This window comes from Colias eurytheme, chromosome 16 (genome assembly GCF_061535395.1).
Source record: "Colias eurytheme isolate Ceu_HAF_F1 chromosome 16, ilColEury1 Martin Lab GWU primary, whole genome shotgun sequence".
Taxonomy (NCBI): domain Eukaryota; kingdom Metazoa; phylum Arthropoda; class Insecta; order Lepidoptera; family Pieridae; genus Colias; species Colias eurytheme.
The window spans coordinates 4,225,288-4,244,036 of NC_142995.1; the positions used below are offsets into that span (position 1 = coordinate 4,225,288).

The following is an 18,749-nucleotide window of genomic DNA, read 5'->3' on the forward strand; positions in this document are numbered from 1 at the left end:
TAGGTGAAATTGTGCAATGAATCATGCAATTACTAAAATAAATCGTGTGTTATCATTTTGCTATAATTTAGAAATGACTATTTTATGCATATATATATTTCTGTATTAGGTAATTCACAACTAAATTAAAAAACATTTACAAAGAAAAGAGATAAATCTGCCATGAAATGTGTATAAAACTCGTTCAGAAAAAAATAGTCGTAAAATTATTGCTCATAAAAATATGAGCAAAAACGGAAATCATGACAGGATATCGTGTATTATACTAAGGACACGCAATAACTGGATAGATGTTTGTGAATCATACAAACGAACAGACATGTTAGGTTTCCTACCCACACACATAAACGTGTGTGACGTCGTAATATATTAACACGTATAAATATAAATGTATATTATACATATTATGTATTCTGAGACCTTTGCAATGACCCGTGACGTCGTCTTATCGTTTAATCTTTGCAATGGTCTATAATAATGCAAAATTTTATCACAATCTGTTGAGCTGCTTAATGATGAATAAGTTACGAACACTGATGATTTAAATGGTCGTGTTTTTGAGATTAAAATCTAACCACAAAATTGGCGGGTGCTTTAATCAATCAGTCAATCTAGGTTTTAGTTTTTGTTTGTAACTTCATTGATCCTGTATTGTTATCTTAATGGACGTTGCAATTTTAAATTATCAACATATTTTTTCCACGTAGTACAAGAGGGAAATACAGACCTCTTTTGAACTTGCCGTATTTTTCTTACAAGAAGATACACTGTTCTGTTCAACTGGTTGAATTCTTATCTATGTTTACAAAGTATTGAAATATAGCTTATGGTTTCCTATCCTGTGGAAATTAATAAACTTATTACGACCTTAGTCTCATTAAAATGTAGTATATAGATAAAATATGCATTAACTATCTCAGAAATACGGAAATGTGGTAGTTTAGTAATATCGGTTGGTTGATTAGAGCATGTTTAATCTGTTTCTATGACATTTATTCCTATGGGTTTGACATATCAAGACCACAGCCATGCCAGTACTAGCAATCTACTTTATTATAAGTGTAAGTAACTATTGCTTTATGATCAGATGTGTCCAGTATGGAAAGACCTCTGTGTCGTATAATTTTGAATACGTAGTGAAGACCATGCTAAAATGGTCCATTTTCCTTTATACGGCTATAATATTTTAAAATAAAGTTACTATAAATTCCCTCTACAAAAGTAATAAAAGCGTTGTGTTGTATTTCATTTTGTGTACTTCCTAATGATACACTTCATAAAAATCAATGTAACTACTGGTTTTGTTATATTTGACGAAAAAACAGGAATAATACTTAAAATTTCAAAGAATTCGTATAAATTTCATGAGCTTTTCAGTTTTAACAAATATTGCGATTATTATACGTATCAATGACGCAAATGCAATGTTTATCAGTTTTGTAAACAGGACGGTGCTATTTCTATTAAAATCAATAGCTAATCAAATAATTGATATTACATATACAAATGTTACCAATTACTTACTAGCTGCGCTTCGCGGTTTCACCCGCGTGGCTCCGCTCCTGTTGGTCTTAGCGTAATGATTAATGATATTATATAGCCTTCCTCGATAAATGGTCTATCTAACACCGAAATAATTTTTCATATCGGACCAGTAGTTCCTGTGATTAGTGCGTTCAAACAAACAAACTCTTCAGCTTTATAATATTAGTATAGATTACTACTCCACGAACTACGACTTTCCATAGCAAGTTCTTGAACTTTTCTAAGTTCATAATGCTTTCAATAGACGTATGTTTTTTGTATGTAAATATAAAACATGGATATTGTATTTTTACACGGCAGCGTAGCACGCTTACGGTATGAGGGGACTTGCAAAGGTCATTTAAATAAGATCACTCTGTAAGGTCGGTATTAAAATAGAACTGTAGCTATGTAGGTCTTTAAGTGCATTGTATATAGTTTTTTGATATACATTGTTTCTTAAAATTTATGATACAAACATTAAAGGCATATGAATATAACGATATATTTAGGGAAAGAAAATTTTTCGTTTGTACCATCTAAACTCTGATACTATTGGATTTAATACTATAATTAAGGTCCTTCCGAATTCTATTGAGAACATGATCACATATCTATTAATAACAAGGTTTGGCGAACAAAATAAACTTTAATACATAACGGAGCCTGGAGAACAATAGAGTGCTATTAATACTACGGAAATAACAATTGTAACTCCTTACAAAATAATTATATTAGGACTTATTTAACTAGGTACAAGTTAATTGCGTAATTAAGAATTACCATAAGCATATTTAAATAAATTAAAATCACGTGAAGCCGCGTGAATACAGGAACAAAGTTTTGCAACTACATACACAATATTATATGTATTTCTTTCGAGGCGGCAAGCTGTCTACTTTGTGGTTTTATATTTTATTGATATTTTATAGCATGTATTAACTATTAATAAAATATATAGTATTATTATAATCTTTTAGGTACCTACCTCTTTTTAGGAAATAAAGGATTGGTTTTGATGGGCTAAATTATTTAAACATGCACCTATTAGTGGTATAAACTGGAATAAATTAATGCAAGGATTTCAAATTAAAATATTTAATCTATTAAATTGTTTCTGGTTGGTAATACAGTACGTATATTGAATTAATAAGAAACATCTGCGTTCGCTGTAAACGACTAAACATTACGAACTTTCTTATTCCCCAGTCTCACTTCTTGTAAGCTGCAAAATACATGGCTATACTTTTCAATTGTATGTTTTATTTTTGATGTACTATTGATAAATAATCAAGGACCTATGGTTAGCTAGCTACTAGTTATTATTCTGTGCTATGGTTATAGATCCCTTTTATGTTGATAATGATATTTTCCTTCAAAAATATATTTTAATAAAAATGAGTTTTTTTAACATTTTCAGGTTTCATTATTTGGAGAAAGTAATTTTTCTGATCGAAATTAAGATTATGATTCCAGAATAATTTAGTTACGAGTACATAATTTAGTATATGAAACTATTAAGTAATTTTATATAGGTACCTATGTCAACAAAAAATAGAAAATTAAAAATTAATCAGAAATTTTCTAATTACTCTTTGCATTTAATATAATTTTTAAATAGTCAAATCATAATAACTTGTAATTAAGTTCTCCAAACGAAACCCGACCTAATTTGTTATAGCCAGGGCCTGACAAGGATAATTAATGACCCTGATAAAACCGCACATAGGTAATTAATTTGGGATGCTTTTTGCTCAGGTATTTTAATAAGACCAATTTTTTGGTAAATAAACACCCATTATATTAATGTTTTCGTTGTTTCGATGTTTTGTTATACAATGTAAGAAAAGTTGTAATAAGTGAAATATAGGATTTTGTGAAAGGTTGTTAGAAGATGGAGCGCCTGATGTATCTTTGTAATGCAGTTTTCGTAGATAAATATTTCTGTAAATAATTCCCAAAAGTACTCACATATTAGTAATTTTAATATATAAAAAGAATTATCAGATTTTAACAGATTATAGGTAGTTTATAATAATACAGTACTCAGGATATGAAGTTATAAGAAATTAAAATAAACATATAATGACAATTCAAATAACTCGTTTATACATCGGAAGTAAATAAAGTTTACTTTCTGTGTTACAAGGTAAAAACAACAAACAAGGTTTCAATGAATCTGATACAGATTGCTCACGTTTTCTCGATGGTTTTATATGAATGCCAGTATGTAATAATTGCCTATAATTTGCAAAATTTGCATATAAATGAGGCTAAACTTCTAGAACACTTAAACGTTTTCTGCGACATTACGCTATGAAAAGGCACAACGGGGCAGTATTAAGATGTTTTTCTAATGCATTTTAGATGTCGTTTTGTAAACAGCAAGTCTAGAAGAAATCCTTTATATTTTGTAGATTAAAAGCTCTCGAAAGCTCTTATTTGAACAGTCATTGTGTCGGGTTCATATTTTATGAGTTTATCGAAATCGTTCTAAAGTCTTATTTAAAATATTCTATTTGTAATAATAATACTATTTCCTTGTCACATTTATACAAAATGAAACAAATTATGGGAAAAGCATATAATATATTAATTTATGGGAGAAAACTGCCAATCTCAATCTATCCCAATCTTTAATTTTCTTAATTACATCACTGTTTACAAAATTCAGTAGTCTATGAATTTGTAAGGTTATGTAATATGTATATTACACAGTAGAGTGCGAACAAACTTCTACATAAAAAGAAATCAAATTATATTTTCCCAACTACAAGCCAAAAGCTAGCAGTGTATGAAACCGTATTCATGCCGGTACCTTGAATATTTATAAGTTTCGAGTTCAGTCAGTAGTCTCAGAGTTATAAGCCTGAATATTTAAAGGGATATCGGGCAACAATGCCTGTACGACTATACAATCCCTTTTACAAAATCTATTATAAAGTTACATTGAGATGATAAGGCTTTTTGCAGGAGTTTGGATATTGATCTCGGTCATTGTAAAATTTAATACAAAGCAGTTTTAACAATGACGGTATTGAAATTTATGTAGCGTTTTACTTAGGGACGTGCCTTTAGAAGTCATTGTAAATTTAAAGATTTGACGTAATACCTGTTTTTTATCTGTGATATACTTATGAATTGATGTTCCGACACATAGACTAGATAAAGTTAACTTTCATAGAGATCTTAAGAGATATAATAAATAATATGTAGTTAAAAAAAACTAAAAACACGCTTTTCATAGAAAACCGAACTAAAAAATAGAAAATTTTATCAAATTATTGTATTGTCATCGGTCCTCAATAAATCTACAAAGTTTGAACAAAATCTGGCCGTTTAAAGTGGGTCAAAATCGCGCCCAAAGAAGTCGGTTACAAACATACAAACATACAGGTGAAGCTAATATAAAGCGTGTAAAAACGACAAGAGCAACTAATAGGGTTTACTATATTTATGAATTATATGAAGCAAACTCAAAGAGACGAACATAAAACTAATTGATTATTGATACTTTTTATCGGTTCTTTTATCTTGTACCTACAATTGTATAATTTATATCGTCGTATAAGGTCCAATCGATGTTTACCAGCGTGTGCCCAATACGCAGTAAACTATGAGTAATTTATTTAAAAATATTGTAAAACATTATTGAGCGTGGTTACATGTTTAACTGCCAACATCTGTATTCCATCTTATATCCTAAAACCATTAATTAGTATAGAGGCCAATCACCGAAACTGTATTACGTGGGTCAAAATACGGGCCCATTTCGTCACGAACAAAAAATGTTGAAAGGCCACGGTCAGAAACAAGGCCGAATTCCCTTTTCATTACATCCGCTTAAACCGTTCATACTTTTTGTGAATTTAAACACTAAAACGATTGATTATATTGAGATATCAAAGTTTAATAAATGGGTTGACAGTCTGTTGGCGGGGAAATCAATGAACTTACATAAAAATATATATAAAACATGAATATTGTTTTTGAATTCGGTTAAATGAATAGATTTAGTATTTCAATGTGCTCTATTTATTGCTCGCATTTTACTATAAAATTTATTTGAGAAAATCATCGAGATAGTACCTATGTACTACGTACTACATATATCTCGATGGAGAAAATGCAAATTTTGTTATGTTGAAGTAATTTGCGCACTACGTAATTGAATAAAACACACATCAACAACCAATTATTAAAACATATAAGTCAATATTAATCATATTATTCGATATTCATGATTCTATAGTTAAATAAATCAATATAAATGTACTATACCTACCCAGGTTGTATAAACATACAATCTCGAAGCTTGTCCCAAAGGACACAGTCTGCATGCCGCAGTCACGTGCTTGTATTTGATGCATTAATAATGTAAAATATGCATACTTTAATCGAATATTATTATTGAGTCCGAGAAAATACTTTATTTTCCTTCTATATCTAAATTCTAAATAAATTATAATAGATGAACAGATGAAGGAAATAGCTTTAAAAATTAATAATTTATTTTTCGCAGGGAGAACTTTCAACTTCCAATTTTTACATATTCATAAGATTTTAATCATATATCCATACAAAATAAATCATTCAATACAGGAAAATACTCCAAACGTGAACCGAATAGAGTATTGCATTAAAATGGAAACATTAATGATAGTGGAAAAGCATGAGTAAATTTAAATTTACTATAAGGATAAAATTAAAATTTCTAATGCTTCATTGAGGATTAAGGAAAAGAAAAGACTTAACCAAATAAATGCAACATCATTATAAAACAAAAACTTCAATGTATCACAGGTAAATCCAGATATTCGATTCATTCATACAAATTTCTTGGTATTTTGTGGTGGGTCAAATGTCTCAAAAGTGTAAAGCATATTAATATGATGAAATGTGTTATTCTTTAATTAATATTGATAAAACCCACGAACTAAAAACCACTCGATCTGTTGACTGAAATTTGCCATAAGTATACAATATACATAGCCACTATGATGAAGGCGTACCAGCTATAAAAGGATTTCGAGACGAGGAAATATTTTAAACTATGAACATTTATTACCTATGTCTAGGGCATGCAGAACCGAGTCCGGTTCCAAGTTTCTGAAACCCGGTTCCAAATCGAGCTCAGAACCGGGTAGAACCGGGTTACCCGGTTCTTTTATAATACTTCGGAAAAAATACGAAATTAAACAAAAGTAACTGTAAAAGTACCTGATAGGCCTTTTATTTTACGCGGCTTGTGTCTTATTTTATTAAATTAATAAAGAAACAAAATTTCAATACTTCTCTTTATTTTTCAGTCTTATAAAAGTACCTTGTTATCATAATATCACATATAAACTTAAACCTTATTCATTAACTGCAAACTGTAAAGCAAAAAACCGGTCAAGTGCGAGTCGGACTCACGCTCCGAGGGCTCCGAACAGACCTATTTTTTATAATGTTGTAACTTTAAAATTTATGTTTCTAGCAATTTTTCCTTTATCTGTGTAATAAGACGTTACTTTTACCAAATTTAAAGGCTCTGTGTTCATGAAAAGTACCCTGTAGGTTTTGAGTCCCATGCGAATGTCGAAATTTGCAAAAATTTTCAGCATTACGGCTGTATCTTTTGATGCGTTGGCTTGCGAGTTTGACTTTCTCACAGCATCAAGGGACAGTAGACTTGAGTATTCGATATAAATTTCAGCTTGATACCAAAAACAAAAACATGACTGGATCATTATATGAAACAGTAAAATCATCAGCTTTTCAAATTCACGACAAATCTAATAAAAATATTTCTGTAGCCTAATTTTTGTCATTTTCGAAGGCTAATTTTTTTTGGTAAAACAACCGTAGGAAACTTATAGCATCTAAGGTTAGACAACCAATCAGAGCCACGCTTGAGGCGTGGCACGAAGATTCGCGATACACGTGAGTCTGACGTTGCCAAATAGAATAAATTTGTTAAAATAATGCAGCAAAATATAAATAATACTTTATATTTTAATATTTTGGTCGGAACCGGGAGAACCGGGTTTCATACTATTCAGACCCGGTTCTCAAGATCATCAAAAAACCCGGGTTTACCCGGGTTTTTCGGAACCGGGTAAACCCGGGTGCATGCCCTACCTATGTCGCAGGCAAAGCTGCAGGCAACAGCTAGTTGTTAATATGACTGAAACAAAATTATTGTGTGCTATTTTAATTAAATCTAAATTTGTATGAAGAAAATTAGTTTACATACACAACAGAGATTTTGTCACGAACAAAGTTCAATCAACCTAAGTCAACTCCCCTAAAATATATTAAGAAAATTAGTTATGTTCTAGAACTTTGAATAGAACTAGTAATAAAAAGCGGCTTTCCTCGCAAAAGCTTTGAAATTTCAAAAGCTCGTCAAATTCACACACTTTGTTTCAATTCAATAGATTTTGCTTCTTCTTATAATAGATCTACAGAATTTATATATCTACTTAAAATTGTCCTCTTAGTGAGGTATTTAAGATAAATAAATAAATGTAAATTTAAAATACGACTTGAATGAATACCAAGATTTTTTAAATCTAATCAATATATAGTTAACCTTTACATCCGTTGGGTAAATAACCAATACAGGAATTGCAAAACCAACAATAGAAATTTCTAGAACATTCTAACCTCTGCATGCAAGGAGAGTTCCATGAACCAAAAAGCTCCATTCCTTAAACTGGCGGAAACGATAAAACAAAACATTTTATAGCTACTATCAAACGCATCTCGTATGTACAGTCATGCTTAAAAGTGTACTAAACTACTAACGTTCGGAAATTGTACATTTTACATGGTATTTAAATTCGTTTGTATATACAACAATTTCTAGTTTCAGTTGAGTTTGTTTTTGGTATAGCTGCAGCGCGAATCCAATATTTAAAGATTTTTTCAGAAATCTCTATAATTTTGGAGATTATATAACAGTCTCTGGAAAAACTCAGCATAGGTACCATATAGACTACATTCTTGGTTTCATTACAATATTATCTATAATATAGATAGTAGCAATTCTCTTCCTTATGAAGACTATTAAGTAACCTCTATGAAAATGAGTATATTATTTTATTGATATGTTTTTTGTGCAACTGTTAAGAACAAAAACTGCAGGGACTGTTACAGTGCATGCTGAAAATGGCAAAATATAAAATCTCGATTTTTAAATATTTATACGTAACGGTCAAATGAGAGCATGGAAATAATACGAATACTCGGAAATCGAAAATAAATGAGAATAGTTCTAAACCAAGAGTTTATAAATGACTTCCTCTGTTCATGACGCCACGCCTCTTATCTTATATTACTTTTAGTTTTAATAAAAAAAATTCATATAGGTACGATGTCTCCTGCAAAGGATTCGAAATAATGAGAAATGTTAATCAATTATCACTTCCGTTATTAACACGACGTTCTTGGTATATCTTTATTCATGTTTAGCAATTCACAAGAACATTGTACCTACATGGTATGGATAAACAAAATTCCACCTACAACCCAACACTTCAATTGTTCTACGACAATATAATTGAACAATAGCTGGCAACATTGGCTGTCAATTGAAAACATCATTAATTAATAGTTTCTGCCATTACGTGAATTATTCTGACTAATTAATAGCCGAAAACAACGTATACGTACGTGTAGAATAACAAATTGGTTTGCAATAACAAGAGATATATTAAGTGTTGCCATTCTGAATTAAACTACGTCGTGAATGTTAATGATAGATCTAGAAAATTGTTATAATATTTATATTACCGTAGAGTTACATTGTTTGAAATTAATAAAATGATTCGTCATTCAATGTAAAAAGTTCAATGTAAACATAATAATTATAAACCACAGTAAATTCGCTCTCACAAAATATAAACATAACAATCATAATGAAAATTATGATAAATGTACAGTATTGTTTACAGATCAAACATTAGGAAATCATAATTAGCCAGCGGCAGGCGTTATTACCGCAAACTCTGTGATTACGTAGCGACCATTAAAACTACTATCTGGTCCATTAGCCTAGTTAAAACATCATAAACTGACTATTAATGTTTTACGATATTGGCCGAAAGTGGCCGATTAATCAGTAAAAAATCACAATAAATTGTTTCATAACAAATGGCGCTCGTACATCATGTTGAGATACGTGAAATAATACAATTCTGTAGCACAAATGGATATAATTTTTTAAATAACCACGTGACGCGAACGAGGTGTTTCAGACCAACTGCATTTTAAACTTGTTAGCTTTCATTTATAAGTTCATAGTTATAATACGATATGGAGATGAAAATCACTATGAAATAGGGTGAGAGTTGGAGATATGCTATTTTGGTTGTTCATATTATCAAATGTTATGAAATCTGCTCTCATGATGTGGATTTTATCTTTATCAGTATGATAAGTAGGTATCCTACGCGAGCCTAAATTTTATTCCGCCAAAGTATTATCAAAGCTTCCTCTAATTATGCCAAAATGTATGTAGCGTTGCGTGGGCTTTTATATTAATATGTACATGTAGATTGTAGATAATGTTCAAGCAGATATCTAATTCCAAGATTTTGCACTAATTACATTATTTATTGTATTAATTAAAACCACCAAAATTAATCTAACATAGAATAACATAACTAATTAACTAATCTAATAATTTTTTTTACATATTTGTAAATTGGTTAATATAATTACATTGTTAAAAAATGTTTGTATTGCTATTGAACTTTTGTATATAGTGTATCGCGAAGGCAGCTCCTGAAACACAGCGAAAGCTATATTAGGAGTCTGGGGTCCTCTTTTTGTGTAATGTATTCTGGTTCAATAAATGATTTTTATTTTTATTTATTTTTTTTAATATCTAAGCTCTAGTTGGTTGCATGCGAGTTTTACGCGCATTATTCTTCGATTTTATCATAATTAACAAAATATTTTAATAAGAAATAACATCAACATTATAAGACGCTTCTGTATGAAATGACATAAAACAAAACAACTTAAGTATTACGAATCTGTCATTCACGGTAATGAAAACATTGGAAGTACGTTCAAATGAATGTTGAACATTGAATGGTAATGATTATGATAACATCCTTCTTATTACATTATTGTTAAAGTTATGTGGCTTTGACGTAATTCGTTATGATTGTCTCGTATTTCTTTTTATATAAAATTGCATAAACGCCTGTGTCTCATAGTAAAAACAGACGAGAGTATTCTTTTACGACGTTATGCACAATCTACAGTCGCAAAAATTTAAACCAAATATGCACTTTAAAATCATAATATACCTAGTTAAATCAATTTTTCTTAAAAGCATCACATAAAATACAAATAACACTAGTCTCAAAACCTTAATCAAATTACATTACTCAATGATCCTTAAAGAAGAGAAATGTGAATGGCATTGCTTTTCCCTTAACTGTCATGTAATGGGATACTAAAATGACCAACAGTAGCCTGTTTAATGGGGCAGGGACCAATAAAAATGGCCTCGTAAACTGTGTCGGGTACACGATTAAATTAATCATTCAATACTTCGAATGGACCTCATTAGCCGGTGCGATTTTCGATTATCAAGGGATTAAAAACCTTATTGTTATGATAATGCGTTATTATGTATTTGTTTTGGTATTTATACTATAGCTATTGTTGTGTAAAAAAGTGTTAAAGTGTAATTAACTTTGCTTCTTAGATATGATAGATAGTTTGATATTTTGGGAACCTGTCATAGGTATACCTTACTAATATAGCTTTACTAAAATATTACTGAATGAGTTTGTTTAGGTACATAAAAATGAACTTTCAATTTAATGAAATTTCAATTATTTATTAAGGTAAAGAGATGACGTTTGAAAAACCCATAACTTAACACATTTAAAAATAACTTTCGTTTCATTTAGATCCCATTCATTTAAATTTCATTTAATCATTTAAAACCAAATTTAGGTTTTTCTCTTTTCATAATATCTTCATTGAGTAATCAATATATGAATTGGTTATGAATACCTAGTCCTTTAAAAAATAAATTAATTCACTCACAATATCTCAATGTCATTTGCACAATTTTAAAACATTCAAATTAGACTAGATGAGGATGAATCACGTGTAATTTAAGCATTATCATCAATGAAATAAAAACGGTAGGCTCTGTTCTTATCAAACACATTTTAATTATACTGTTATGCCATGCCACACATCAATCATAATTTGAATATGGCATGTTTGACATATTAACCGAAATCTTGGGCTTGTACAAGTTGTACAAGTGTTTTCAAGGGGCTTTTAGAATGCAATTGTATGAAGTAGACATTATAAAGTTCAGTGTATAATTTTCGGGGCGCTGGTCCACCCGTGGCGCGCAACTCACGCAGCAGAGCGAGCTGTCAATCGTTCATTAGTATGTGAGCGCGTCGGACGCGCGCGCCGATACACCCGACGCGTGCGCAAACACAAACCTAACAAAAATGACGTTCTAAATAACTTGACGTTCCCAATAAAGTTCCAAAACGTTCAAAATGTGCTGTGCGAGAATCACAAATTACCTCTTCCACAAACTAAGGAAGTACACATGTGGACTGAGCCGCGAAAGTAAGTAGCGTGTGAATCACCCCTAAACGTGATGCCGATTGTAGTACATTTATTTACAAAACTATCGTTCTATTTATAGCTGGACCTTCTAGACGCGTTGAGATCGTTAACGATCCTTGCGCTTTATATTACCGAGTATTAACTGCACTCGCAATCACTTGACCCGTCGCAACTTTCTAGAATCGGTTCTAGGAAATAAGAACTTTCATTTAAGGTCGTTATACAAACAATCTCAGTTTATGGTCGGTCGAGTAATCGATATATAATGTTATCTGGTTAATGGGAGTCATTATATTTTAAGAGAAGAGCACAAAACGGCTTCTAATTAGCTGGCTAAATCATTATCCAACGTTATTCAGCGCTGCTCGAGCGATAAGCACAATGTTTTGCATTGTGTATTCGATATTGCGCTCCGAATGCTGTTTTTGTTTATAGTTGGTACACGCTGACAATATGCGTGGTACAATTTAACCCAAAATAAATGCGTCATAATAAAATGAACATAATGAGGTCATATTTCAAGCTTTTATTATTAATATAATTTATGAGGTGAAATGCATTTAACTTTTATTAAATAATTACCTTTTAAAATAACAATAAGTAGATGATTATTATTACGGTTTTACTATAACAACGGCAAATAGAAATACATAGGTATATTTAAACTTAACTTCATAAAAAAGCATTGAAATTTAAAATTGCATCCGAATCCATTCAAATTTGGTGAGAAGAGCAAAACACATACCTAGCACAAAGTTCACATCACATTTATAATTTTAGTATTATACACTTCTCACAGAAATATATTATTACCAAGACTAGGTATAATAGATATAAAATTCCACAACTAGTTTACTGCCTCCCATTTTCACGGCTTAAGTTTTTTCTTTGCCTGAAGTGTTGCCTGGCAGAGATCATTTTAAGTTATAGGGCGCCTCCTAACATGACCTCTCTCATGTTTTGTGTTGTTATTATTTTATAAATGGGTAAATACATTAATTCATAGTTCAAAACTTTAGTTCAAAAATAATAGGTTTTAGCTATAAAGATCCTTCTTTACTTCAATAAGCCTGAAGAAACTGCTACCTAACGTTGAAATTATATATTACTTATAGGTTACCTAATTGGTCCTAGCAGTCGTTTCTTGGCGTGATATAATAGTATCAGATAGTACTTTTATGTAACCTACACAAGTACGTACTACAAGGATTGAGGTAATCAAACTCAAATTGGCTTAATTACTATAAACAGGCTTAGGCTTGTTTTTTAGGCTTTTCTTAAAGCGAAATTTAAATGAACACTTAATTAATGCTATTTAATATATTTAAAAAAATCATACTTTATGATACTATAATGCTATCGCATGTTAAAATTGATAACGTTTTTATAGAAAAATCACAAAACCGAACCGAACCAATAAATATGATGAGTGCAACCCTAAAATATTACGTTCATCACAAAATTACTAGTTATGGTTGCAACCCTACATTGTAGCCTGTAGGTTCCTACACATATATCAACAACTATTCACGGACGCCTAATTCTGATCTTTGTTTAAAATACTCGCCAATAATACAGATGTAGTAACAGACACATTTCCTGTGTCTTATAAATAAAACCCAGAACTAAAACAGATGTTGCAAGCAATTCATTAAGCACGGATTTTGGGGCATTCTAACGATTTCTTAAAAGGAAATGATTGTTCGACCTACTTATCGTAAATTTTCGAGAAGTGACAAAGAATATCTATTTTTATAACCATTGTTATGGTTTCCATGACATAAGGGTCATAAGGTTAGATTTAAAGATACAAAAATACTTGCTGAACTAGATTTACACATTTTATATTTATAGGATGGTAAACGGAGCATTATTAATAGGTAATATTTGTTTTACTCGTATCTGACCAAACCTTTTTTTTTTAATTGGGGAAATCTTCCAAAGATACCCACGGCCCCCGGGGAAGGAGCCGTGGGTTATGTCGGATTCTTACCGACTAAAACCGCACTGTGTTCCGTCGGGCCGCTGGTATTGGTTGGAATTCTTCCGCGACCGATCTGACCACAACCTAGAAATATATTTTAATGGATTTTCTAAACAGTATCCTTGGATTCCATAAAAAACGTCAACGCAAGTCGTCAACGTTAGTTATAGTATAGTGAAGACTGAAAAATATCCTATATTTTTTGATCCTTGTAGTCATTTTAATAATGAAGATCTTGTTATTTGATTGTTTCAAAACAGTGACAGATTAATTATTCTTAATTATATCTAAAATCTAATTTTATTGCATAATATACGAGCCCAATTACGTATTCTGACTTATAAAGCAATCAAATTTGTTCTATTTATTCCAAATGAATATTAATAAAATGAGTCACTTGTACCTACATATAGGTTTTTAATTGTAATAAGAGTTATTTTCCTTGTGTTTCATAACCAACTTTAAAACCACATTTTGTTATTTGATACAGACAAACGTGTAACTAAACGTTTGCGGCAAATTGTTTTTGTTTTTACTATAGAGAATAATCTTCGCTCTCCTAATATAACAGCCTTTGATAAATTATTAACATAAGGATAAGATGGCTTCCCTCAGCTGAGGAGCATCTATGTAGTTAGAACTCTGAATAACAAATGAGCCTGATCATTTCCGTTTTAAGTTCTGAATCCTTTATCTTAATTGAAAGTTATTTACTTTAGTTATTTCTGATCTTATTGAGCTTAATCTTTAATTAGCCGTAAAATTTTTCTATTACTACAATATTGTAATGTGTGTAAGCCTTTTGAAATGTTTTCTTATAAAATATCTTTGCTATGCCTTGTGGAAGCGTAAACCCTGAATGCATTGAAAAATTTAATTAGAAACCTGCACCTAACTTTTCGTTCATACCATCTCCAGGATTAAGTACATAAAATTAATATAGACAACAATAAATAAAGAATACATCAATTTTTCTCCTCAATTGACGTCGACCTTGACATGACCAAACATTATCCTTTTGTCTCAATTGGCTGGTAATTGTCGGACGTCTTCAACTCTATTCAGAGACACAATTTGCACTTAACTCTTCGTTAAATTACACCTCGGCTGGGGGATATGTTATTTATAAACAGCATAATATCAGGGTTAATCATCAAATAAAATCGAACGTATCCGATACATCGATTGGATATTGGCGGGAAATTCTCCTTAAATGAGTATAGAGTCACTTTGTATGAGTGAAGATTTTTTTTATTCAAAATTAGATAGTAGGTAATATAGTCTACGTGCGACATTTTCAAATTAACACGACGAATCTCGAAATGTCATATAACAACATAATTTTTCACAAAAAACATTCGGACATATTTATGTTAAGTTAATAGACAAAATCACAAATTAAGGTGATTGCAACGATCTGTTCCCAGCCAATATCCCGCTAGATGGCGCTGAATTCTACATTTCTAGTTTATTTGAGTTTTTGCGTAATTGGAATAGTCATCAAACCTAGGAATAGTCATGGCGGTTACTGAATATTATATTTTATTGAAATATGTTATATCATTGCCTTAAAATCCACCCAATTCGGTAAAATTATGCGTTTTAACATCTGTCATTGCATACAGGGTCGTTTACACACACAGACGTATACAAAAATGATAAAGATTTAACTCTAGATGGCGTGAATGTAAAGCGCGTCACACACGGTGAAGATACTACCTATAATATTTTATCTAATCTAGTAATATTTTATATTACAGTATCTTAAGGTATCCGGTATCAGCGTTCTGACCATCATTTTTCTTTTTTCGCTGTAGAACCGCCATCCTGTTACAAATGACCCACAAAGGAGAATGACCACGGGTGGTATCGGTAAAATTTTAGTTGTGCCACGTATTCGTTATATTGTTAATTCCTATTTGTATTTATAATGATCATATGTATCAATATTAAGTCTTAATTAAACCGGATAAATTGAAATAATAGTAAAAGTAAAAGTTTTTCTTTTGAAACATGTATGAACTTTCGCATTAGTAGGAAGTAGGATTGTTATAAAAATAAAAGTTATATTTGTTGGCGTAAACTATTTTATTGTAATTTTGGGAAATAAATAATGTCAAAATTGATTACCTACAATAAAACGCAGTTTTATTTTATTACCTACATTACACTATTGTTTTTTTTTAATCAAAACATGTATTTGAAGTAGCAAATATGATATTATGCTGATCCAAGCATTTTCACTCAAAACTAATATCAGTAATGATTTGTAAAAGTAAATTATTTCAAAATACATTTCATAACCAACAAGTAAGAATAATTATTCATACAACAACAAATCAAAAACACTATTTACTATGGAAAAAAAACCAGGAAGGTGAAAAACATATTTACGATTTCGATGCACTCGACTTTTAGTAAAATAATAGGTAAAAATATTATTATGGTTTTGATCACAGACATATCTGTGGTTTTGATTTTAGCTACTAGTATCAGAAAGCTGCGTGTTCAATGCACGTCGGGGTCCCACAACTGTGGAGGAAGGAAGGTAGAATACCTCCATCGAATAAGTGAAGTTTCTCGACATACTCGATTTGCCGGCCGGCCTCAATGAAGATTGTCCGAAAGTTGTATATGTGCTCTGTAACGAAAAAATTTCGCTAGCGCGATTCAGAGTGAGGTGTCGTACAATATACCTAATGAAGTTTTTCATCTTTTTATTTTACTGCAAATACAAAATAAAAATTAAACAATGGTAATGTAAATTCTAAACAAACTACTACCAAAATACAATTAGAACAAAAATCATTTGACTTGTTTATTTCACCCAGAGGCCAGAGGCGGCTCGTGACAAAATTGTATACCTAGGTGTTCACTTGAAATAAAACAACGAAAATACAATAGCGTTCGGGATGATTTATTACAAAAAAATGAGCACCACATTTTATAAATGTCTATAACACTAAAAATTACAAAGTACAGGCTATTTCAAAACGAATTCAATGACTAGGTATCAATAATTAGTAAATCACCGAATTTGCATTCGCGAGCGTAGGTATCCATAGTGTTTGTCACTGACGGTCACTGACCTCTATAACTTATAGTTATAGAGGTCAGTGGTGTTTGTTGTGTAAACATGTATGTATTTGAGTAGTTAGTAGCATATTATATTCTGAATTTCTGATCCATGCCTATTCACTCAAAACTAATAACACTAATGATTTGTAACAGTAAATTATTTCAATAGGTAGGTATTTGAACATTTCCCAACAAGACGTAAGAATAATTATTCGTAGGTATACAAGATACAATAACAAATCTAATACACTATTTATTATTTTATTATTTACTAGCGGTCCGCCCCGGCTTCGCCCGTGGTACATGTTTACGTTTTCTCTCCATAAGAAGTAATAGCTAGAGAGCTAGCGCAAAGCTACCTGTATGTATTTGACCAGACCTCGATTTTTGTGTGTTGATTCCCCTATACCTACTATACATGAGATGAGGAGTCACTAAGCCCAGAGTGGTGGACGGGGCGCGCGCTTAGGTAAGACAGGTGGAAATTTTTGGCGAACTTTGAAACCATTTGACCACGTCTGCCATTTTGATATTTGAAAATAGATTATTATTACTATCGGAAAATAACAATGGCAGACCATTATCACGCGGATAACATTCTGGCAGACACTTATGAAAGTGCTGAAAAAAATACAATTTTGAAAGTATTTGACCAGATCTGCCATTATATATACATATATTTTATTTATTAGGGTCTTAAAAACTTATTTTCGAAACGGCAAACATTTTCATTGCGTACAGACTTCAGCAGACAACAAAACTTTACAGACTTCAGCAGTCAACAAGACTTAGCTTCTACATGGTCAGATGTATATATGTATTACGTTCCCTGACCTTACATCAATGATTTACTTTATTAATGTTTTTATGGTCATTTACATTTAATTTTGAAAACTATGGAATAAAATTTATAAATTTGATGATACAAAACTAAATATACATTTGTAAAGAATCTCAAATATAAAGTTGTGTTGCAAATAACAAATCATCATTTAAATATTTAGTTTATTTCTTTATTTAAGAAACAATTAACAATTACAAAACAACATAAAAAAACACGCATGCATTTATTGAAATGTTCATTCATCATCACTATCGTATGGCGTTGTGTGACTCGTCTTCATAATCCATTGAATCGGATTCTGTAAAAGTAAAACGTAAATTATATAATAAAAGAAATGAGTCATTATAAACTTACCTAGTAAGGCAATGCCTTTGATGTCGCACGATGCCGCCGCGCCGCCAGTGTAGGTACTTCTGCTGCTACATGAAGATATGCTAGGGTTGCAACAAATGGGAAATAAAACAATTGTAATTATTACTATTATGATGTAATCATTTATTCATATTATGTACATTCAAAACAATTGCTATTATTAAATCTGATGTAATTATTTTTTCATAAATATATAATTATTATTAATTATATAATATATTGCACTGTGAAATATTTACGTATCACTTTATTTTTGATGTTCTTAATTGTCTTTTATAAAATTTAAGTGACGCATTCGCATTGGGATCAACAATCCGATAAGAAAAGAATGGAGACAACATA

The 18,749-nt window shown here is 30.9% G+C and overlaps 1 protein-coding gene across 9 annotated transcripts in view; it reads left to right on the plus strand.

Annotated features, from left to right (window-relative positions):
- The window catches only part of Ih (hyperpolarization activated cyclic nucleotide gated potassium channel Ih), a 201,308-nt gene that overhangs the window by 118,772 nt on the left and 63,787 nt on the right, over positions 1 to 18,749 (plus strand). The window contains exon 1 of one of the 9 annotated variants that reach the window (XM_090110937.1): positions 11,989 to 12,129. The exons of the other annotated variants lie outside the window; for them this stretch is intronic. Coding sequence (XP_089967063.1) covers positions 12,057 to 12,129 — 73 coding nt within the window. The 5' untranslated portion in view covers positions 11,989 to 12,056. Of the gene's footprint in view, positions 1 to 11,988; positions 12,130 to 18,749 lie in introns of those variants that run through there. 9 annotated transcript variants of the gene reach the window in all.